We start from the raw sequence: 24,952 nt of genomic DNA, 5'->3' as shown, positions 1-24,952 counted from the left end.
AATGTTTTCTCGTATTCATAACGTCCGATGTGAAACTCGAACATAGTAGTTCGAACATGATTGATACCAATTCGTTTTCGTCATAATAAACGATAACTTAAGTGCTTGTAATAAATTAGTCATAAGATAACGATGACGATCAGTGATATTTCTGAGAGACCTAACAACAACTGACCTTAATCCACTGCACCAGAACTAAGAGAAAGCTATTCATCGCGTAACTTAAGGTAACTTGTATTCCCTATCGTTGCAACGTCTGATTCTATCATCCGGAAGAAGCATGACAAATTCGATTTTCGACGTGCATTACAAATGGTTGAACGTGGTGATCTTAATGCGCGGCGCTAACATATCGTATCTAAATATAGCAAATGAAAAGACCATATCTACGTATCGTTTGTTTAAAAATGAATACGATTTTCAAGATAATATCTTCGCAGTAACATCTTTCCAATTAATCAGAAATTTCCCAATTAATTTCTCCTATATTAAACCAAATGTAAAAGTCCTACTTTTTACTATGTATACGTTACGTTTCTTAAATACCACGCTTTCTGTTAAAATAAGTCACGCTGCAGAGAACAAGAATCCTTTTACCGATGATTCTTGCAGATATTAAGAAAAAATGTTTAAGGCAAATGTACAAATAACTGGGCAGGTCGCAAAGGACACGAAACAAGAATGTAGCGACTCGAAAATCTTACTATATTACTGTGGTACACGTTATAGAATGAAAGGAAACGGGAAAGAAAAGGAATAAGAATCAAACAAAAATGCACGTAAACATTATAGGATATAATTCAACGAATCGCATGGATGAATCAAAGGAATGGCTATTTTATGGTGGAGATGCCACACTGATCGAAGGCGTAAGTATCGGGGCGCGTTTCGATTCGGCGAACGACCTTGGCCGAAGGGTGTAGCCGACTCGAGACGCGACAGCTTCCCTTTCTCCGTCTTTCTCGGAGCATGGTAGGAAAAGAGACCTTGATTCCCCGTGGCACGGAATTTTCAGGCGATCACCTAAGGCCCAAACACCCCCACCCTAACCTCCTCTCGACCGAACCCCACTTGCTTAACCAATACTTAAACCGCTAGTTCGCTCCGCCGCGGACTATTCACGCAGCATCGACCGTTGGACCCACATTTCTGTATATGTGTCTGCGCGCGAATGTGTGCACACGCTCGCACACCGACACACTCGTATCACAACACACGCATATATACATACAAGCACGCGCGTACACACACACACACACACACACACACACACAAAACCACAAGCATCTTATACACAGTCACACGCGTGTGTCGTTGCGAGAACGCGTGTACCCGCACAAAAACACGCAAAACACACAAAAAACGCGAACTGTGAGCAAGTGTTAGCTACCCGGACGATCGCCAGGCGTGTGAATAACGTGTGACATTCAAATGGTAGGAAGCTTGTGAACAGCGAAAAATAGGCTGCTAGTGAACAAAGTGCCAAGTTCAGGCTTCATCCCCGATTCTTTTGAATCGAAGCCAGACGAGGATAATCGATAAGCTACTTGAAGGATAAGGGCTTTATTGTTCGAATCGATCGGCTAGGTGCAACTTGGTACATCGATCTGCTTTTCAAGAGACTCTGCGTCTCGTAAGAAGAGTTAGAAATTGCTCGATATCGAGGTCGATACACAGAAGTGGAGTCTCGAGTGAAGCGAGGTGGCTACAATTTAATTTGCAAACGCGGCGTCGCTCTCGTCGGTGAACAGGTAAGTCAATCTCTTTGTTCTCTTGATGCGTGTTAAATTATGAGAGCAGTGTGATAAGTGATGTAGCAATGTGTTGGAAAGAATTTCCATTATGCCATCGATAAAGAGTAACGCTCGATCTCGATCTACATTTGTGACACTACTCGAAATGAACTAAAAAGTGACACCAACTGGCGCCGCGTACCTGCAATCGAGCCGGTCTCGCGTTTACAGGAATGGAACAAAAGTAGAAGAAGCAATTCGACGAGATTTCGAAGGCAGTTCGTGTTACATTTTTCAAACAACTTCGAACCTTAATTAGCTGCCTGTTGGCGTACGAAAATGTAAATTTCGGAAACGGATGGAAAATGAATTTTCTCGCGCAGGAGCATTGCGGGCAAGGGCGAGACATTCGCAAGCGCGGCCCCGCGAGCATTATGCACATTACGTACGATCTTCACTTTAATAGCATCTAACAAAACGAGTGTAATCGGTTTGTGTACATTTGTGTGTCAATTAATCGAAGTACATTCGAAACATTATCGAGGAATACATTGAATGCTGATAAGAAATTATCGTGTAACCATTTCAGTTAGCTTCGTTGTAAAAGTGCATACGTAAAAATAGACATTTTCGACAAGATTGCATTGCTCTCAAAATATAAATTGAGATTACATTATGGTTATCTACGGTAGAGCAATATTTTTGCAAAGAGTTTGCCACAAATTACTCAATCGTATTTTAGGTCAGATTTGTTAGAAATTTTAGAAAATAATAAAGATAAATGAGAATGATAGTTATTTAATAAAGTATTCAATGTAAGTAAATAAATAAGTTATAAGAAACAGCTAACGCGCTATCATATCGTTACAAAGCGTTGCTTTCTACTTTCGTAAGTAGAATACGCTTCTAAATGATCAGACACAGCTAGGAGTTTCCCTATGGAACGCACGGCCGTCGAATTTCATACCATCGACTAATTTTTCTTTATAAACAAGCGACTTTCTCGATTTCACGACGTTGCACAAGAAAAATTTTACCAGTGACTACCCTCGAAAGTGTAAACTTCATTCTGTAACTCTCTGGAAACGTTCGGCTTGAATGATAAGCATAAAATGTTTGCACAGTAAACAATTAATTTCCGCTTAAATTAAGCATTATTTAAAGAATGAATTTTCGTAGTTCGCTTTTTATTAAAATTTATGATGATCGATCACGAAATCATCGATCGATCGATCATATAATCGAACAACGTGATCGTTCAACGAAACCTGTTTCTCATGATTTTACTGACTATCAAGAAATAGAAAAATGAAGATCTTCTGCGAATCTCATATGCAAGAGAACTATTTTATCATTTTACTCTTTGCCAATACAGACAACTGTCAGACAAAAACGCTAATTGTCATTGTCAATACTGGAAATGTTCTACACAAGGTCGTACGCGATGCGACAATTACGAGAAAAAAAGAAAAAACGAAAATAACCACAAAAAAAATTTGTCTTACTTAGCGAAAGCGTTGACGAAAACGAAATTAACTGCAACAGAAAATACAAAACACATGGATTAGTGGTAGCTGGTACAACGCAGACAAGTCCATGAATTATTGCAATGTGCAACTCGTGAACAGAATTCCATGCGAAAAAAACGAAACATATGAATCAGAGGAAAAAATCTGACTGAACGCACAAAGTGGTGATATGTTGCAAGTCAAACTCGGAGAGATAGAAGCAGCCAAAATGGCTCGTCATGATCATTTGGCTTCCTCGCGATTTACAATTGATTTCATCGCCTTCGAAAATTACAGGTGATTGAGATTATAATAAAAAAAGATACGCGCTTCTCGTGCGGCGCAAAAGTGTGCCACATTGCACACTTGAGCAAGGTTAACATCCTTGCGTTAGTCGATTCGAAAGGAATGTGGGAGGGAAAGAACGTCTGACCCCCTTCGAGGATCTTATTCTCGGAAACAAGTTGCCACTTTATTTAAGAGGCGAACGTTATCACTGCCATAGGTGATAGCCTTGGGAGGTGATAGCTAAAGAGAAACTAGCTTAAAAACAATGCGTTATACAGCCACTTAAATGTCGTCAAGGTAGTAAGATTGTTTTCTAACATTAGAAAAAGTTTCTTCTTACCATCGACTAAGAAAACATCGATTAAGTATCTCAAAGGGGATATTCTCTATGTATATTGCTAGCCATAAGTATTTTAGGGCACCTACTTCTGTACCTATTTAGTATTTTATGTTATAAGCCACGTGCTACACATCTATCTCAGAAGAAACGTGACTTAAATAAGTTTCTTAGAAACAGCGAGGACCTATTGGAGAACTTACAAAAATGTTATTTATTCTGAACGTATAATATTGATATAAAAATAAAATCTAAGAAACAATGATCAAATATCATTTTTGTAATTTTCCATTCTTAATCCTTAAAACCCTTCCCTTGCTTTTAATGTTCCTCTAACGGAGGATGGAATTATTTTGACTTGTGGCGTTTTTGCAATACATATGCGATATAATATAAATGAAATAATTGATTTATAATAACATAACTAGAAAACAAAAACGGTGGGAAGCAATTAATTTGAATTAAATACAAGTAGGTGTTCTAATATATATATGGCCGACAGTGTATTTGATCCATTTTCTCTAATGATATTACATCCATACAAATCGTTTTACCGTTTACCTCGAAATTGGAACAAAATCCGTAGAATTCTAAGAATTCTATAATAATCAAACACTCGAAATTTCTCTCACTTGTCAGTATTTTTCAACCATTTTCTGCACACAAATTCCTCTGAACAGCCAGTGAAACGAGATCTGCAAGCGTTGCTAATTCTTCTCGTCGAATGTGAAACTCTTCACGAAATATATTCCAAGTAATTATGAACTAAATTGGTTACAACGCTATTAATTGCTTCAAAGCCTTTGGTTAGTTCTGCGCGTGCATAACTTATGCGTGCAAAACATGAATAAGCGTCCCTGGCGCGAATCAAATTAATGGTTTATTCAAACAAGAGCCTGCTTTCCTTCGAAGCAGCCTTATACTTGATGGTACAATTCATGTTTCAAATTCTATTTGATTCTCCTCTGTTATTTTTAAGGTACACATATACCAGCAATTGTTTCGATTTCGGTAGAATTTCTAGGAACGATCTCGTTCTTTCAAATTCAATTACACCACGTCTTCCTTGAAAGGACAGATCGTTTTAATCAAGAATCTCTAATCTTCAACAGCTTCATTTCAGAAATAAGCGACATATAAAACTGGGAGTAATTTATTTACTCCGTAACTCCGATACGTGAGCTGCTTATTTACCAAATTGGTTAACTCTACGAAACAAAAAATAGAGAAAATTGACGAAATTATAGCATGAAAATAAGCATCGATCAAATGCTCTGACATTGGAATATAACAAATTTCAAAACATGGAGTTGGCCACTTTGGCCTGTGAATAGCTCATACAGCCTGTATGATAATAATTTACTGTAATGCAAATAACGAACATTTATATCTCACCGTCGCATTTTACGAAGCAATCTGATTATACGAGTATGTGAACTTATGATTTAGTACTCACACGACTTTTTAAGTTTTGCATTAATTGTTAATAATTGTTTTGCACGAAGCTGTAACGTTTATTACCTACGTGTATACTAGCTGCTCCAGTTATTACGGAGGATATAATGATAGACCTCGTGGCAATAGAAAGAACCGAAATTCTAATCGTGACTTCACGAAAAGTTTCACACAGAACTATCGCGAATTGTACGAAAAAGTTATTTTCTTTTTGATGTGCATGGTCAACTACCTCGCGTGTCGCGTCAAGTACTCATCAGGATCAGGAGAATGTACGAACACGTAAAACATGTCGCATGATGTAACCGACTGAACGAAACTCGACATAAATATTCGGTACAAGGTTGCTGGACCATTTTTGAGCAGGCCTCATTGCTTGCCTAAATAATTTGATCAAACACGTATACCACATTTCTTGGAAGCTTTAAAAACTAGACAGAATTCTTCGTCTGTTTTTATTTTATTTCATGAAGAAATCTGAGACATATGAATGTTTATGAACTGATAATTTCAGTTTTCATATTAATTATTATTAATTGTTCTCCGCGAAACTGCAACGTTTAGTGTTCGATTTACTCTATGTATATGATCTATTCTAGATAAATAATTTGAACAGTTGAAGGGATTGCAGCTACGAAGAGACAGCTATAATACATTAATTGTATTCATTGGAAGAGACAAAAAGTTCGACATTATGGAAAAGTCTAAATCTAAAATCTATTTAAAATCTAAAATTCTCAAAAGTCTACAGATCTTTTCACAATCATGTTTCATTCGAGAATAAATTATCTCACCTGTCTCATTGAATTCTATAAATTGCCAAATATTCAAAAGGGAATTGCAACTGCAGGAAGTCTATGAGTCACGAACGTCAAATAATCCAAGGTCCTTAACCAAGAAACGGGCTTTCACGTCAAATAAAAACGAAACAAGAGGAAGTATAGCGAAAACCAACGCACCATCGATCTTTAAATATTTACGATCAATGATGAGAACAACGATTCAGAATTTTCTTGTCCTGTGTAATTAAATACCCTCGTAAAAACGTGAAACTATGAGAAAAACGTCTTTACGGTGTTTACGACAAATGCATGCTGTACCAATCACTGTATCATAAAAGATTCAAGAAAAACAACAAAAAACGTATGCAAAAAGGAACATTTTCTATCAGATTATGTTCTTCGCTATTCGAATTTAGCCTAGTTTGAGAGTCACGGCAAGGGAATTACAATAAAAATATGTACATATTGTATTGTACGTGTCATGCAAAATCATTTCGCTGCAATTGCACAACCATTCGACTTTGTGAAGAAATGCCACAATTGGGAAGATATATGTATTTACATTTATCAGGTGAATAATTGAGCCATTCTAACCAAATCCATAAACTGAATAATAAAGAAAAATGATGTTAGTTAGAAATTAACGAAATGAAAAATGAGTTAAAATATAAATTTTTCTAAATCGGAGTTATTAAATTGAAGTAAATTGGAGTTTTATACATTGGGATTTACTAACAGTTGTGTCATTTCTTCGTAAAAAACGAACTTGTAGATGTAAATAGTCTGTATCTTGAAAACTGAGAACTATTATTTGAATTGAGGTTTGAATTGATTATCTTTTAGAATTACTACCCCGACTTCTATAAAGTTCAGTTGTACAGAATGAAAGATAAAGGAAGACAATTAGAGATATGAATATGTAATGTATTCGTGACACTAGAATTGAGAACTACATTCATACTTTTTAAGGTCGAGTCATTGAAAACTCCCTGAGAAAGAAACTTATTTGAATAATTATCCCGATCGTTGCACTATAACCACATTAACCTTCCAGCTTCAATAAAATCTCTTCCACACTTTTTCCTCCAATTCGATTTCTATTCCAAGGCAAGCTTATGTGAACTTCACCGATTTATTTAGTCGTTTTTCTTAATGAAAGAATTCCGAAGTACAGAAGAAACTCCGGTGAATGATATTCACGCATAAAGAAGGAAGTACTCGTACACATGGTTCGAAGAACAGAATTTCTGAACCGGTATTACGATCAACCGAGGGTCGAAATAAAAGAAAATTAATAAGTTTCATCGATGTATATACTACGTTTTTCTTCGTAACGATTCGTACAAATGAGAGACACAAAATGTGTTGACGATTCAAAGATTCTATGATGATACAGGTCACTGTAAAATTAATAATGTTTTGTCCAAACAAAGGCTATGTGAGATGAAAGTGAGAAGAGCAGAATTGGTGTCATCCATCATGACACACTACATGTGAGAATCATTCAGGATGAGTACCGTTAAGTTCCTCTATTGGTTCTTCGTCATCTAAGCTTACGGTTGATTGCTTTGAAGAAGCATGTGCCCTTGTACTGGACATTCAATTGAAGATATTTAATTCCAAGAAGAATTGAAATATGTAAGGCCATCTATCGCTCTGGCATTTATACGTTTCAAAAATTATAGTCGCATAAACGATGCTCTATCATCATTCGAAACAATTTCAGAGCATATTTTGCATCTTATCTCGTACCTAGAGTAGAATTAGATTCTTCAATCAGATATGGACGAAAGTTTAAAAATTTCGAATTTCTATGAGGAAGGATAAGGAAGTGAGAATTTTCTACTAAAGACAAGAGAAACCAAGCTACGTTTCGGGATGGTAGCCATAACAGGGAAGAAAAATGAATCAGAAGAACGGAGAATTTCGTAAAGAACTCGCGGAAAGTTGCTGGATAGAAACTTCATGAAAAACTGTTCGCGGAGTTAATAAATATACAGCGACGTCGGCTCACAAGCTGGTGAGTATGTACGAACGACGAGATCATGAGCTTAAGGTCGTCGAAAAAACGAAAGAGAAATTGAATGAAGCCGAAACGCGGCGCATACGTACTTAAAAACTCGTTGGCCGATTCTGCACTGCGTAAAAAACGAACTAACACAGATACCGATAATTGTTCATAATCTTCCGTCTGTACATAGAAAGTGGCAAAACTGAAGAAATTGCATCCGCGATAGTTATAAATGGAAGCAAATTAAGCCGTTTCGTAGATTCAATGATTAAAAGCGAAGATGTCAAGATTAGTTTCTTAGGAGCTTTATGAGAATAAACGAAGGAAGAATGGTGGGAAGCAGAAGGTGAAAGAAACATACGAAGAAAGAGGGCGAGGAAAGTGAAGCGTCTTCTAATACCGGTTCTTGAAGTAAGGAAAACCCTAAGTGGCTTCTTCCTTTAAATAAAAAGAAGAAGACCTTAAATAAAAAGATAACAAGACGTATTGCACGAGAGAAATTGAAAAGTGAACGAAAGAAGCAGAAATAATAATTATAGAACGTATAGTATCCGCCAACGAGGTCGCCACAAATTCGAAAGAACAGAATGACCTAGAAAAGGAGAACGGGACATGTCAGAAAATCTGAACCAAAACATACTTCCTATACTTTATAGCTTCTCTCTTCTTGATTAAATCAATCGATATGATCGATTAGCAGTTGAGGAGATCTATGACAAACGTACAGGTGTCAAGTGTATCTTCTACTCAGATAGTTGAAGGATGAAATTTTTATTCATTTTGTAGCTAATATTAAAAAATTAAATCTAAAAAATCTTCCCGTGTAATTTACTCAAAACGTCGATTTCGTCTAATAATTTTAAAAATATTCCACTTTACGAGCTTCCTATTTGCGAAATGACACGATTCTATTACCCACCCATTGATTAGGAAAGTAGGAAATACGCAACGAAATGAAAAAACAGAGAAACCGAAAGGAAAAGAGGAAGAAAGTAGGAAAGGGGAAGAAAAAGGAAAAAGGCAAAAAGGAAAAGCCGGATCATAGTGAAGTAAATATGGACTGCGAAGGAGAACGAGCGAAAAAGATGCGAGCTACGCGTTAACAGCAATAACAACGACTATACCTAAATCGTGACAGACGAAGATCGAGGGGACGAATCAGAAGCTGATCGGCACGTAACCGGACTGTCGACCCACTTACCCACTAAACTCTAAGCAAGCGAGTGTTAAACGGCACCGTTCCTGCAGCCGTTGTTCTCGTCATCGACGTCATCGTATTGCCGGTATCGTTATTAGTCTGCCACGTTCGAATTCCCTCCTTCCATTCAAATAGTCAGCTATCTTTCTCTCTTTCTCTTGTTGGTTCTTCTTCTAGCCGTAGTGGACCATCAAGCTTCTATGCTTTTGTATTTTACAGGCTCACGCGATCTTCGAGACTTTCTCTGCAACAAGTACCGTTGCTCTGCCTGTCGTTGTGAAACCAGACTAATCAATTCACTCTACTCGTGCCGGTGTTCATAGATCGAAAATGAATAAATAAAAAACGATCTTTTGGACTACTTCGTTACGTTAAAATTATCGAATAACCGACAAGGGTAGCTGTTTCACAAGATCGTTCGAAAAATTATTTTCGCAGGAAGAAATTTAAATGTTATTTTTGTTCTGCGCAAGGTCTACGCGTTTCTTGCTATTTTTCTTTCATTGTCTTCCTTTCTTTATTTTCCTTCCTTTCATCATCTAAAAAGTTATCAGGTACTACTATAATAAAGTTTTTTCTTATATTTTCTTATATTTACTTGAATTTGTTGAAAGAAATACAATTCATATAATAAAACTTCACCGATTTTCACAACTATTTATTAGTTTTCGTCTATATAACAGAAGTTCGCGGCCAAAAAATGAATTCAATCAATCGGTGGTCATTTAACCGAACACTAAGTCAAATTTCATTCCGGTGAATGAAGTTCAGATAGATGGAGTTCTTCTGTAAATGAAGTGTATACGACAGAGGCTCAATACTTCTCTGAGTTATTAGTGACTTCTTGTTCATAGGATTTTATATTCAGATAAATGGATTCAATTGACAGGAGTTCAGTTAACCGAGGACAAACTAACATTTCGTACTAATGAATGGAGTTCAAATAAATGGAGTTTGGAAAACTCTAGTCTAACTATAGTGACAAAATAAACTTTATAAGTAAATACGCCAAGATTGGGGAAAAGACGATGCAACGGCATTGAGCAACCTTCCCAGTGCAATTACGTATGACCGTTACTCCACTTTTTGTGGCTCGAAATTGCGGTTTCGTTACATAGAATTCTATCGGTCAGTGTTGGCCTTAGAACATTCGACATACACGGGCTCAGTTGTGGCGCGACTGGTAAGTTCTAGTCTAGTTATGCGACCGGCTCGGCGTGTCTAACGAGATTCAAGATTGCGCTTTCATGCACGGTGCATTATTTCACAGCGATCTATCGGCCGATAGACTTAGCTGCCTGATTCGGTCGGGAAAGAAACGATTCGAGTTGTAATCCGACGAGGAGGAAGAATGAGAAGTCGATCAATACAACCATTGCCCTTTGTGTTTCGATGAAAAATACATTATTCATGGGGGAAAGGAAATAAACGCCGAAGAAACTCTTCTTGAGACATTCCTCGTTATTCAGATTATAACTAATATGTTTCATACACGAATAATGAGAATCAAAATATGTTCATTACTTAAGAATTTTTAAGTAGTTTCAGGCTTTCATATTTCGAAAGTGGAACTCGAATTAGCTGTGTCCCATAAAATAACTTTTTTTTAAAAAAAAGTAAAAATGTCTTCCGCTGTTTTAAACTGTCAGCGTGTCTGACAGGAAAGACCAAATAACTAATGGCATTAAATTTCCGAGAAAGAAACAGCCGACGAGAATATTTGCCTTATCTTAGAGAACAGGTGACCACGGACGAATCTCGGAGAGCGAAAGTTGAAAGATGTCGCGCGATGTACAGTTAACTTTGATCATTCCTTCTGTGGTGAAAAATGTGTCATTATCTTTCTATTAATATCGTTTCGCAAACTTTCATCACCTGTAGATGACATTTTACCGATTTTCTTATGAGATACTAAATTTTGTTTACGTTTATGCTTTACATTACCAAGATTTTTTATTTGCTCTAAGAACATTTGATTCCTTATATTCCCAAGATTTTTAATTTATTGACCCAACATGAGTTTTAAACATTCGGTAATAAATTCAAAGATACACCTACACAAACTAAAAGTAGAGGCATTAATCAATAAATAAATGTGATCGATCAAGTTCAGAGTGTAGAGTGTACGTGTATATTCTTAGCAATTAGGGCCAAGTCTGGTGCTGTATCGAATACAAATAACGCAGAATTAGTGTATTTCATGAGGGAAAGGGGAACAGGAGGTCAACCTAATAACATTTTTTGCGAATCAGAGAGCCGCGCGAAAACGAGTTGCCGATAACATATATTACGTCAACTAAAAATCGAGCATTTATGCGTGTGCCTACAAATTTGCAATACTTGCTCAATCCGTCTTATGAAACGCAACCAAAGAAATACGCAAAGGGTGACTAATATTCTACCCGCATCTAATAAGTTTACTTATTCTAACTTCTATGAACAACAGCTGCAAAGAAACAATGACAACCATCAAGAAATTGAAATTTAATTGAATGACAGTTTGTAACGCGTCATCTTTAATCGAGAATCTGATCGTATCGACGAAAATAAATGGTAAATGTAACTGCTCGAATAGAAATCGGAGAAAACAAGAACGATAATCAAAGAATCGAAACTGCGTGACACTCAAGGAGAAAACCAAACGATGAGGCGGCAAAGAAACGCGATGATCGCGGATGAATCAGGATAAGCGTCGACCTAGTCGTCAAACTGTGTCGTGTTGTGTGTATGCAACATCGCAATTGAAACTCGTAATCGCGTTGCATCCTCTGATTTATTACTGCTATTGAAAAAGCAGGCGCAACGCTGAAGAAAAAGAATCGCCCAGCATAATTTTGATCAACGTAGATCGGTAAAATGCAATTCCAGATAGACGGTGTAACCAAGATCTTCGAGAATAGCGCATTCGATGAACTTTTTGACCTGTCGCGTTTAACTTTCGACATTCCATATCACTCGATCGTCAAGTACCTCGCGGATCTCTTTGGCTTGATCTTAGGTATGGCGAGAAAAATCATAAATTATGGAAGTTCGATTCCATACGTTCGACTCATCTTTTTTAATATGGCATCGTGTATCGTTAATGAACGTTCCAGAGACGCTATTGACTTCTTAGTACTGTGCCATCGAGCGAAAAGAACCATAACGCGGACTTATTTTATCGACTTCGATCATTTTGAAGAAATGTCTTAGTGTTTCGATCAAGACGCGATATTATCGAAATAGTTTAATTCTATCAAGACTCGGCTTTATGAAAAAGAACTATCATAATGCTTATACATTAAATTGTCGCTAATTTCATTATTATTATTAATATTACTTACGTGATATAGAAGAATAAATCTCATTAGTGCATAAAAAATTGCGTAAAGCGCATAAAGAACACAAAGATATTAAAGAATACGAGGAAAAAATAAGAAAGAACGAATATAATAGATGCAAAAAAATTTTCGATAACACCTCGATGACCTATTCTCGACACATTGCATTCCAACGTGTTTTATTAATTTATTAAAGTAAAACTCGTGTGATTTTCAGAAATGGCGTCGGCGGCAGCAGAATTGGTCGTGGAGCGGGAGCCGGAACCGAGAATCGAGATGACGGACACGAATCGGACGTTCGTAGGTGCCCAGGGCCTGGTCAGAATGGCCCTTGACCAATACACAGAAATCCTTACGACGGTCTCGGATCCTCGAGTCAGCGACTGGCCGTTAATGGATTCGCCGATACCAACATTTTTAATCGTCCTTCTTTATTTATATGGAGTAGCGATATTCGGTCCACGGGTGATGGCTAACAAGAAACCGTTCAAACTCAGAGGAACTTTGGTAGCGTACAACGCGTTTCAAGTAGTCTTCTCGTTAGGCATGCTGTATGAGGTAAGCGACTCGAGATCCAGACAGCCTTCGATCGTAAAGACTCAACCTCTAGTTAGAGAACCAGGAAAACGAATCAGCGTTTATGTACGAAAGTAGCTCGCCGGTTCTTTCCTCTTCGAGATTCAATGGAATCTCCTCCTTGTTGAGGCACGCAATGTTCACACACGCGATCTAGTTCAAACTAATCGGAATCTAGAACAATTACGAGCATCTCTAATAGCGTTTGAAGCGAGAAGGCGCGCGGCTAACAACCTCTCATAAGACGAAACTTTTCCCTTATCCTGAAGGTTTCAAGCACATTTCGAAACGCCGCGAGCTTTCTCTAAATACCTTCGACGATTAAGATATTGACGAGGATGCGCTGACCCAAAGGTTTGCAAGAGATCGATGCATCACCTCGCCGGGTTTCAAAGTTCATGGCTGCCAGATTTCGAAACGCCTCTCTCCGAGGAGCATCGCGAACGCAAGTGGGTCGCGCTGACGAAAATGTCAACTACGGAGATTTCGTTAGATCTCGCGTTAATTTGAAGTGTAACAGTAAAAACACGCCAGGAGTTGTTCATCCATCAGACCTATATGAGTATTTCTGCAATTTAGGCGACTTCTTTCGTGATACTAACTTCGATATAAATAACTGGCGAACAGTAGCGAACTACTTGAAGTATTTGTTTCCATTGAATAGGCTAGGTTTAGGTCAAATTGTGTTCACTGAACCATGGTGAATATGGTAGGTGTTTGACGTCAACCGCTTACCGGTCATCTTTCGATTAATATCAAACAGGCTAACGATCTTGTAATTTTATCGAGGTTGTAAACATAAATTGCGTTGAAGAACATATAATTTCTCTCCTTCTCGTTTATAATAAAAAAAGAACCGCGTAAATAATAATTTTCGAGTGTCTCGTCCAAGATTTCTGTTTTAATCGATGTAACGAACCCGTCTCCCCAAGGACAACCACGCTGAATCGTCACGATAGACAGGCAGAACAACTTCTCACCAAAGTACCAAATCCAACCGAACTTTCGAACAACGACGTAAAAACCCATGGATGGATCCAATCCACTTAAGCACGAATAATCGACATTTTCTTTTTCCTGTTGTTTCCAAGGCCTTCGGAGAATAAGTTAGATCATTCGTTGGCTCATTCGATCACCTTGAACCATTAATTTCTTTGCTCCCGCGGACTTTGCTCCGTTCTTGGCGAGATTCGACCGGAGACGTTTGCGAAACGCGACATTCCAATTTATGTAACTGCTTTGTACCGGCACCTGTTTCGATCGACCAACGACTCGACGTTCATCGGCCATTCACTAGGTAATAACAAGAAATAGTTGACCATTCGAACGCTCCAATAATAAGATTCATTGTAAACCGTTCTCACGTTTGTGCTAACCGAACTTCCTAACGAGTAGTTAATCGACCGTCTCGAAACTCTTTTCACTCTATCGCAACACGCGTATTTGTAACGCAGATTTTCTCGCTCGAAAGTGCCTGTTATTGATCAATAGTTTAAGTGCAGGCACGATTAGATACAGGAAATTATTACGTCATACATTCCTTTTTCAATGCGTTTTCCTTTACCTAGATAGTCATCGATTAAAATTCAATTCGATTTTCTCCACTCGTAATAATTAAAAGATCGTTTTCTACGTCACTTTAATATTCTTACCATTTCTTGTATATGTTCGCATTTTGTAATAATTTTTATTTTCAAAGTCGATCCATTTCATGAAAATGTAAATATTGATGCTGATTCATTTCTTTTTTTATGACCACTATTGAAAAAATCAAAACTAAATGGAGATCTGTTTCGAATTAATATTCTATTTTAGATATTTTAAATGTTACATATGCATTTCTTCAGCTTTAAATTTATTTTATTTTAAACAAATTTAAATGCTTACAAATCCGCAGTTTATTTACTACAGCATCATACAGATAATACAATTATCTATCAAGCCTATCGGCACCCTTTTGCTTCTGTTTTCTTGGATTGTTCAATTTTATTGTTTATAATAACGACCCTCTGTCCTCCTCAGGTAAAATATCCTACCTAGCAGATTTTCATTTTCTTTTTTTCAAAATATATTGAAATATTTGAAGTTCGCCATGTTCTACTTTCAAGTAAAATGACGTTATACAGACTGTTACGAAATAATGAGCAAATGTTTTAAATTGAACGAAGAAAATCATAGACGGCACAAAGGTAGGATAAAACTTCAGCTTTCTTCGGTTTCTTATTTTAATCTAATGACAGCGATATGTGTAATCGTCTATTTTAATTGCCTCGCGTTTGCACGAGATGCAAATTTCCGCAGAAAACGAATCTTCATTCTGACCGATCGAAGTAAAGCATAACGAGGTTTATTTACAGAACGAAGAGCTGTGAGTAATAGAAAACGGCGGTTGCAAAGAGGGAGCCGGCCACGACGCGGAGTGCCTTCTCGAAAGGTGTACGGAAAGAAGAAGTCGCGTTGCGACATTGAGTCCTCAAGCTGAAACTGCAAAGTTTCTATTTCAGTTGCTCCAACGAAGCTATTCGAAATTTTGTGCGATTTTGAAAGAGAGCACAGCGGCCGCTCACCGCGACGACCGATCTTTTCCGTTGTGAACCGCGCTAATGGCAAACAGGGGGTGAGAAAGCACCGACTCGCAAAACATACCGTTGCAAAAAAAAAAAAAAGTAATAAAGAGAAGCTACGTACACGCGCGCACGATTGGCGAACCTTCCAACTGGTTGCCCAATCGATTTGTACACTCGAGCTCGCGGTTCGTTAAAGGCGAAGCATCCTGTTTTCGACTTTCCACCAACCGCGCGTTCCAAACAACTTTGTTTGAATAATTAATAAATCATCGACAGTCTTGAAAAATTCGAAAGAATACCTAAGTAAAATCTATCCAAATAGGCAATATTCATTACAGAATTTGTAGTTAACAGACATAAGCTTCTATAACTTCAACTATTAACACTTTAATCGTGCTGCATTCTTTCGGTTATTTTTTAATATTTAGAAATACCTCGAGTGTGAGCAACATATGAAAAAATTGTCGTTGGTATTTTTATGCTAAACATTTTCTTGAAATATTATAAATCTCTCTTGTTTGCTACGACGAAAGTGAGAGTTGATATATAAAAATTCAAGGATCGTAATAGATTTAAATAATTATATTTACGTATATGCAGTTAGTGCTTTTCTTGTTTGTGTTTATCACTGATTCTTGCACAAAATACCGCAAACTTCTACTTAATCTAGACAAAAGATGTTCATATCTGCTCGAAAATACAAATAAGGTAACCACTTGCAGTTACTGCCTCATTCCATAGTTCCTCATTCCAAGAGACCGAAGAAATAAAATCTTCCTAATTATTCAATCTATCAATGTATTGTTACGCCAGAATCTTTAGCGTGATCTGCCTAACAGATTTTAACTGCTAAATACATCGAAACGGAAGTAGTTTCACGCGAGCAAACTTTTCCATGACTAAGAAATCGTATCGATTTCTTAACCACTCGAGCCTAAGATGGTACACCATAATTTATCGTAAGAAACTAAAAGATATCTTTCTAAATGAGAACAACCTTGTAAAAGCTGTCTAGTATCGCCTTAGAAAGTTATCTATACGCTAGATTATTTGCCCGGTGTGAAAAAGCAAGGAATTATCGGCTATGAAGAAAGTCGAGCATCGCGATTACAATCCTGTAAATCCGTAGCCAAGTAACGTTTGGTGATCTCTTTCTTCACCAGGAATTGCGTCCAATTCGGTTCGAAAAGTGCGTAAAAACTGGCCGAATTTCATTCGAATTACTTGTTTCCGGTTTGAACTAGAAACGCATCGCGAGGGAAAAAGAATCCGGCGATTTCGAAAGGAAATAAGAAGCTCGTGGCTTTGTTTATCGACGGTGAAGGCTTCTGTCTGAATAACATACGGCTGAACGTTTCGAAATATTTCGTTAAGGCAAAAAATTGCGTTCTCGACTCTACTTAGAACTTATATGTTATAATCGCCAATGTAGAACTAGAAGGGAACTGAACATTATTCTATTACACTCTAGGCGGTATAGCTTCATTATAATTAGGAAATCAACGCGTCCTTGGTAAAGAGACTAGCATTCGCCGCTAGTTCAACTATATGAGTTAACAATCAACTTTTAATTATCTCCTTTTTCACCCGCAAAACGTTCTATTTTCCCTCCTGCATCGGCCTTACTTTTAATCGTCAACCAGTTAATTCTTACGAAACTATTATAATAGTACAATACGTAGCAAAATAATTTGTTAGCAAGATTGTCGGATTGCAATAATTTTTCTGATACCACTATTAGGACATAAGATCTCAATATAAATAGAACTACATGTCATTGTAATATTTTAAAAATTATGATTAATCTACATTTTTTCAACTTTGAACGTATTATAGCCTGTGTTGTTATTATAATATTAGGTTCATTGTTAAAAGTAAAATTCACCGCAAATAGGTTGAATCTACTCTTAAAACTTCGATATCACCGAAATTCCAAGATCATAGAAGAGCAAATATTCCAAGAGACTTATACTGAAAAACCTCGAATAACAACATTTCCTTGATATCCAAGTCATTGAAAGTAAGACAAAAAACAAGAATATTCTTAGGTTACTGATATATTTTTTCCATCTATAAATATCTTACGTACCATAAATGTTAATGAGTTTGCTAAGCGTGTTTGTTTCGATCACATAATTACCTCCACAAGCGTAAAACACAATCAAGAATGTACCTTAATCATGAACTTTTGTTTCATAGCACCTGATGTCTGGTTGGTTGTTAGACTACAGTTACAAGTGTCAACCAGTGGACTACTCCCACAATCCGTCCGCGCTGCGAATGGCGAATCTATGTTGGTGGTATTTCATCAGCAAATTCACAGAATTCGCTGACACGGTATGTATGAGGCCGCGTGAAACACAATTGGGAGAACTGCTGCAGCAAGAAGACAGTTCCATTTTCCAGTAATATGAGTAAACTTACAGAAATCTGAAAAGGGGCGATCGAAATTAAATCACTTTTTCTAACGCACTATAAATTTATAATCAACCAATATTCTTGGTAATAAACTTATGCGTCTTTTAATATAAAACCTATACTTTTTTCTTTCTCTTCCGATAAATATAATTGAATTACTGCAGTTGTCTTCTTATTGCTATAAATCTTTCAATTTGTGAAGTTATGGAATCTCATAACATCGATTAAAAAATTTCCGGTGTTAGACTAAATTCTTTAAGAATTTCTCAATTCATCGTAAAAATCGATCACTGAAGCGGAAACAGAAGCTGCTGCACCATAGATCTTTTATTGCAACACGCAATGATGTTTTTGGTTTATTTATCGACACGATTGTTCAATGCTCAACAATCGTCTTCGAAAAGAGCCGTGTCGCAAGAGAAATCACTGTTCGCGATAATATCATCGCGCCTTAAGTCGTTAAGCCTTTTCTTGCGGAATAAAACTCTCGGGAAAAAGTAACCAAACCTGCGATGCACGCGGGAATGCGAATTACGCGAATAGGTAAGATCCGGCCGAACTAACAATATCAAGTACTCCGGTGAAGTAATTTACCTACGTCTCATAGTAGTTATTCACTGAATCGTACGGTTGCCTGTTGCCTCACGAAAAATTTAATATTTCTGATGGTTTAAAAATATGTGGTATTATATCACACGGAATCATCGAGTGTGACGAGTAGTTGTCAGATTTCTTGTTAATTTTGTTGAAATACGAAGTTTTAAAAAGGAAACAATTATGGCTCGAGGAAATCGCACGAAATATCACTCACGTTTGTATGTGACAAGAGAAATGAAGGAGAAATATTCAGAAAAAAAGATCCAGAAGAGTAGCGAATAATTGATAGTACTATAAACAGCAATTTACTGCCCGAAAGATAAACGATAGTAATAGTAATCTATAGTATTGGTTTTGATGAAACCGCGGCCGCTATATGTACCAAACTCGAGAACTTTCGAGAGGAAATTATTATTATACGAATTACCCTAATGAAAGTAAAACAAATGTCTGTCTAAAGCAGCGAGAGAAGAATACCTTTTTCTCCTATATCTGCTTATGGAAAACGACAACTATCAAAACTATTTTATCAGTAATTCCGCAATAATATTAATACCATCATTTTTTAAATTTATCTTATGAACTTTCAGATATTTTTCGTTCTGCGAAAGAAAGATAGTCAAGTGACGTTCTTACACCTGTACCATCACTCTTTAACACCTTTGGAGACATGGATCTGTGTGAAATTCATTGCTGGAGGACATGGTACTTTGGGAAACCTTATAAATAACGCGGTACATGTAATAATGTACATGTACTATATGGTGTCTGCAATGGGACCGGAATACCACAAATATTTATGGTGGAAAAAGCACCTCACTACCGTGCAGTTGGTAGGTGTATTGATTTAAAAAGAGTCAAAGCATAATGTTCATAAATGTGTATCTATTTTGTATCTACTTGGCCAAATCACGAAAGGATGATTGCATTTGTTTTCGTATGTAGTATATACAACAATTTTTTTGTTTTAATATATGGCTAAAAGTTATCAGAATTCCCGTTTCTGGATATAGAGAGTAACAGATAAATCATTCTCGCATTTCACTATTTCTTCACATCAATTTCATTTGCTTAGCTTTTAAATAATACGATATAACGATGGTGATCCATTACAAATGCAACCGATGCACATAATTGCTTTTATACGAGGCATTATAAGACACTCAGCAACTGGTACAATATCATGCCTCGAAACAATGCGCATTATCTAAGAGAAAATAGATTTTCTTTCATCAACTTGAAGAATCATTCGTGAACTTGAAGAATAAAACAAGTAATATAATTTTAGCGCGATTCTCAGAAGATTACGTACGAAGCACAAAGAAACAGGATATTTGAACACCGATAATCAACAAATGTAACGAAAGACTCAAAACCTCTGATCGCGTGCGAGCTTCTACAGAAACAACGATCGAACGCGTGTTGAAACGTACCAAGAAATTATTGAGCAACAGTTCATGATACAGATTATGCTTTCTTGTAATGCTACTGATACAGATAATAGAACATTATTACGTTAAAGTGAATGGCTTTTAGTTATGCGTTTCAACGAATCGCGACAATTTTGTTCATGGATATGCCCCTGGCGCTTGGCAATTCCTACACTTCATGTCATTTTAACTATGAGTTCATTTTATCTTAGCGAAAGATAAAGATAAGTATGCATAAAACCTCAGATGCAAACACAAAAGAAAAGAAATTTGAAAAGATCATGAAATTTTTAATCGATTGGCTAATAAAGAAAACAAAAGAAAAAATCAAGATATTTGAAAAGATAGTGAGTTTTAATCATTGAAAAGTGATCTCGGTAGCGCGTTATTCCCTGAATATGTGGACACGTGACCACGTTCGAATCACGCAATAAACAGGCACCGACACAAATACTTTTTAGAGCAGGATTCGCGATACCTTCTTCTTGCACAACGTGCACGCAACCAGCCTGGCTAGATAATAATCTGCGTCGATGAAAGTGAGCGATGCAGCGACAAGTCGCAGGGTGCAAATGCACTCGAAACAAACGTTTCACGACGTGGCGAGCGAATAACACGTTGAGAGACATTGCTGCAATTTACGTAGTTTGGAGACAGGAGAAAGAAAAAGCAATGATCAACAATATAAATTGCTCGTTCACCAGTAACAAGATGGACTACACTATTGCGAACGAACTGTAGAGTAACGGGGATTGAATTTTTTAGTAATTTTTTAGTAGATGTCTCAATACTTCCAGGCGCTTGACCCTTTCACAGTGTAAAAGAAGAGACTGAAGAAATTATTATTTTTTATAGAAAGTTGAAAGTAGATATTTTTTTACATCAGATATCAGAAACGTAGAAGATCTTAAGAGTAAAGAAATAACTATTCTCTAAATCGTTCATTCTGAATTTTTCATTTTGTTGCATTTTCAAAGGGTTAGAAAGAACTTCAACATTCTCAAATATACTCGTTACCTTCTCGCGCAGTTTATGTTTTCCAAGCCGTATCGTAACGTTACTCAATTTATTCAGCCTTTTAATTTCAACAACAACTTGAACTTTTGCTCGAGCGTACTCGAGTAAAATCTTGCAATAGAAGCCATTAAATAGTCATTAGTGCCTACTATAATGATACTCGTTACTATCTATACCATAACAACGTGTTGATTAAACTGAGAGCCTCGTGTCAGGAAGAAAGTCAACGCTGCGAGCCTCTTAGCAAATCTCAAATTATGATCAAAAAAGAATCTTTTTGAAAATCGATATCAGGAGTAAAGAAGCGGAGGAAAGAGAAGTCGTATATGGCACAAAATTGACGTCGATGACATCGGAGACTTTGATGAATTCTGGGCCATCATTAACTAGTCGCCCAAACCGGTGAACAAAATTTCACGTAAACATGCGGTAGGGGTGAGGGAAAGTGAAAAGTACAACGTTGAGCAATTGCAGGCTGACTTGCTTTGGCCGGATTCGGTCGACTACGTCACGGTGGCGCAATAATTTGGCATTCCGATATTCCGTATAGCACCGTGCCACCATCACCATGAAACAACCGCCACGCTACCAGGAATCGACTGCATGCCTACAAAACCTCACCTATGTATATGCTACCTCGCTTTTATCTCGCAACACCATTGATTTCCCGTACGCAGCTGGCGCAAATCGTACAAAAGACAAATCGCGTTGTTCTCTCTCGCATGACACGCGCTTCTCTCCCTCGTTTACATTCGCGATAATATTCTCCATGAGGATGTTCCGCAACCGTTCGTCATTTCCAACTACGTGGCGTTACGAACGCCGTTTACTCATTCCTCGATGCGGAACGATTCGAACGAAAAGCGACGCTTAGTGATTTTGAGATGCGAGGCGATCGAACCTTCGAGATACAAATGAAATACGACTCTTACTTTAATCCTTAGAGGCTATCTATCATACTTTTAGGTATCGTAGCAAAGACACTGCGATGATATGAAATTTGTCTATGATAGCCTTTAAAATTTCATTACATTTTACAAATAGGTAAAATAATAATATTTATATTCAGAGTCATTATTTTCATCATGATATTCTTATAGAGATTCAATGGATAAGTGACTCTTTTACTTAACAAAGACACCGACAACTACCACTTCAATATAATATGTAGTTCGTTTCTTATGGTAGTGATTTTGTTTCATGAGCATGAAATTACACATCTCACAGCTGTGCAATAATATTCTACTTTTCACGGGTTAATCTATCGCGAATGGTACCGTTGCACCACATTGTTCGGTAGAATTTTGTCCGATCATGCAGTCGCGTAATCTGTGCAAGGTATAGCCGATTATCCTTGCGTCATTGGCACTGCCGTATATAACATATATTCCATTAATTCAACGATGGCGCGTAGCTCATGTATCGTCATGGTACAATTCGGGTTGCAACACTCTTCGTCTTTCTCAAGGAGAAAGGCATGAGCGTTTCTAAGTTACTACGATTTCGCCAAATTTTAAGTCGGTTAACATAAGAAATTTAAAACGATTCGAAGGGATAGCACACCGCTACAATTTTACTACTTCGAAACATGGTTTGAAAGAAAGTATAGGTAATTCGACTCACCCTTAATACGAAATAATGTAACAATTCAATTCATCATTTCGTTTGCAGGTACAATTCTTCTTAGTGTTCGTGCACAGCGCTCAAGCTTTGGTCTTCGATTGCGGCTATCCTAAGCTGGTGGCGGCGCTTCTTTTGCTTCATTCGACGATCTTCTTCGTCCTCTTCTCCGACTTTTACCGACAAGCATATAATAAGGACAGACCGAAGAAGGAGCTAAAGGACGAATAAATGAAGGACATTATCGCGCTTTATCCCAAATTTGCCTCCGATACGCTCCAACGTGTTGACCTCTCGGTCGCGCATGCACGATCAAAAATCACGAGTCAGTTAAAAAAGAGGAAAGAAGCATTTGCAAAATTGTATTACACCATCGTATAGTGAAAGTCGTTCTCGTATACTAGTAGAACCGTATAAGGTTAGTGTCATGTTAGTAAATTGTATGATACAAATTACATAGAAAGAATTTAATTAGATTCGTGAGTTCGATCGTCTGTTCATCTGATCGTTGGAGTGGAGCTTACAGCTTGCTTCCGTATGGAAGAGGAGTTTACTCGTTATTCCTTGTATCATCTGCAGGGCATCTCAGGTCTCGCGAACAGCTCGGACCAGGGCTTCCGAAGCACTCGTTACTTAAAAAACCGACCGAGTATTTGAGTTACCCGGACACGGGTAACGTTATCGTTAAAATTGACGTCTTTGTTAGAACGAACCAAGAATCTTCGGTAAAAGCAATCGAGATCGCTGCGTTCAACTAAGTTTATGTTCGCGCGAAAAAGTGCATCGAAAACCCAGAATCGACGTAACTTGATACATCGATCGGTCCTTGGTGTCGTTAATTTAGTGCTTCTTTTTTACCGTATGTGTACATGTCGCCGGATCTGTAATTAAGATTACTGTAAATAATAGGATTAGTCCTAGTAAGCGCCACAAGGTATTACCCTCGCGGATTTATTTAATTTACTGCCTGTTTTGAGTTAGTTACGCGATATAATTGTCGATTTTTATAATTATCAAAGAAAAAAAAAGAATGATCCCTTTAAATGGAAAATGAACGTGTAATTTAATGAATTTCCCGCGTAATTTCGATGGCTTATCTCACGAATGTCCAAGCTCAATTTTTTGTTTACATTTATTTATATCTTTATTATTATTATTATTATATACGTACATTCGAGTGTTAAAAAGTAACCCCATAAACGATAAATCATAAGTAAATATGCTCACATCGTTGTATATGAGAACAATATAAAAATACAACAATGAAATTTACGACAGCGAAACAAGAACATTAGCGTCCTATCGCTGAAGCAGAGACACACATACATAAGCACACATGTACATGTACACACACCGAATATATTTCTAAAAATGAAATTTTTCTCACTAATTAACAAGCTGTGAACTGATAAACTTATGAGATCAAATTCCGTAATCAAGTTTTACTCCCATACATGAACTCAAGAGACAAACTCTCGTATATTTCAATACCACGATAGTAAACACAAGATTTACGTTGTCAAGAAAAAACAATTATCACCAAACAACAACAATAATATCCAATTTGTAATTGATTTTAACTTATCCAAAACATGAAACAAAGCTATTGACAAACATGGATGAACAACGTTTGAGAATGAAAAAATAGAGAGAATGTGTTCGCAATTCGTTGCTCGCCGAAGATTCTCGGACCTATGTACTCGCTGGGGTTACGTGTCACTCGATTTACTTTTTTATAGGAGAAGACAATGAAATAACGGAACGTTAACGATAAGGAACAACCTCCGTTGCAAGCATGTGCGAAACTTTGCTCGGAAGCCAGCAGAGTACAAGCACTTTCTACCTTATCGATTCTTCCATTACACCCCTTCCAGAGGAATGAGCAGAGATGCTCATCCTGTTGCTACGAGTGGAAAAAACAAATCTGCTAAAGCTCTTACAGTTAATAATACGGTAATTCGTTTAAGAATTTATCATTGAACCTCATCCTAAAGTTGTAATTTATTTACGGTGTGCCACGCGTGATGGAACCCTTCTGTAAATATGTAATTCTTTTATTTCTTTTGTAATATGACGAATAAATGTTAATAAATTA

At 37.1% G+C, this 24,952-nt stretch overlaps 2 protein-coding genes across 3 annotated transcripts in view; one reads left to right on the top strand and one right to left on the bottom strand.

Annotated features, from left to right (window-relative positions):
• LOC132905662 (elongation of very long chain fatty acids protein AAEL008004-like) overlaps positions 1–22,935 on the bottom strand; it is a 51,717-nt gene extending 28,782 nt beyond the window's left edge. Inside the window, exon 1 of one of the 2 annotated variants that reach the window (XM_060957195.1) lies at positions 22,861–22,935. The gene's annotated coding sequence lies outside the window, so the exon portion shown is untranslated. Of the gene's footprint in view, positions 1–9,315; positions 9,390–22,860 lie in introns of those variants that run through there. The other variant, XM_060957213.1, reaches the window with a different exon arrangement.
• On the top strand, positions 1,039–24,952 carry LOC132905673 (elongation of very long chain fatty acids protein AAEL008004-like). Its single transcript, XM_060957227.1, has 5 exons — positions 1,039–1,751; positions 12,850–13,190; positions 17,975–18,112; positions 19,381–19,623; positions 22,909–24,952. The coding sequence occupies exons 2-5, from the start codon at positions 12,852–12,854 to the stop codon at positions 23,086–23,088; spliced, it is 900 nt and encodes a 299-aa protein (XP_060813210.1). The 5' UTR covers positions 1,039–1,751; positions 12,850–12,851; the 3' UTR covers positions 23,089–24,952.

The sequence above is a fragment of the Bombus pascuorum genome, chromosome 1 (assembly GCF_905332965.1).
Source record: "Bombus pascuorum chromosome 1, iyBomPasc1.1, whole genome shotgun sequence".
Lineage (NCBI taxonomy): Eukaryota > Metazoa > Arthropoda > Insecta > Hymenoptera > Apidae > Bombus > Bombus pascuorum.
The sequence above is the reverse complement of the archived record's forward strand: the minus strand, read 5'-3'. Positions and strand labels throughout refer to the sequence as shown.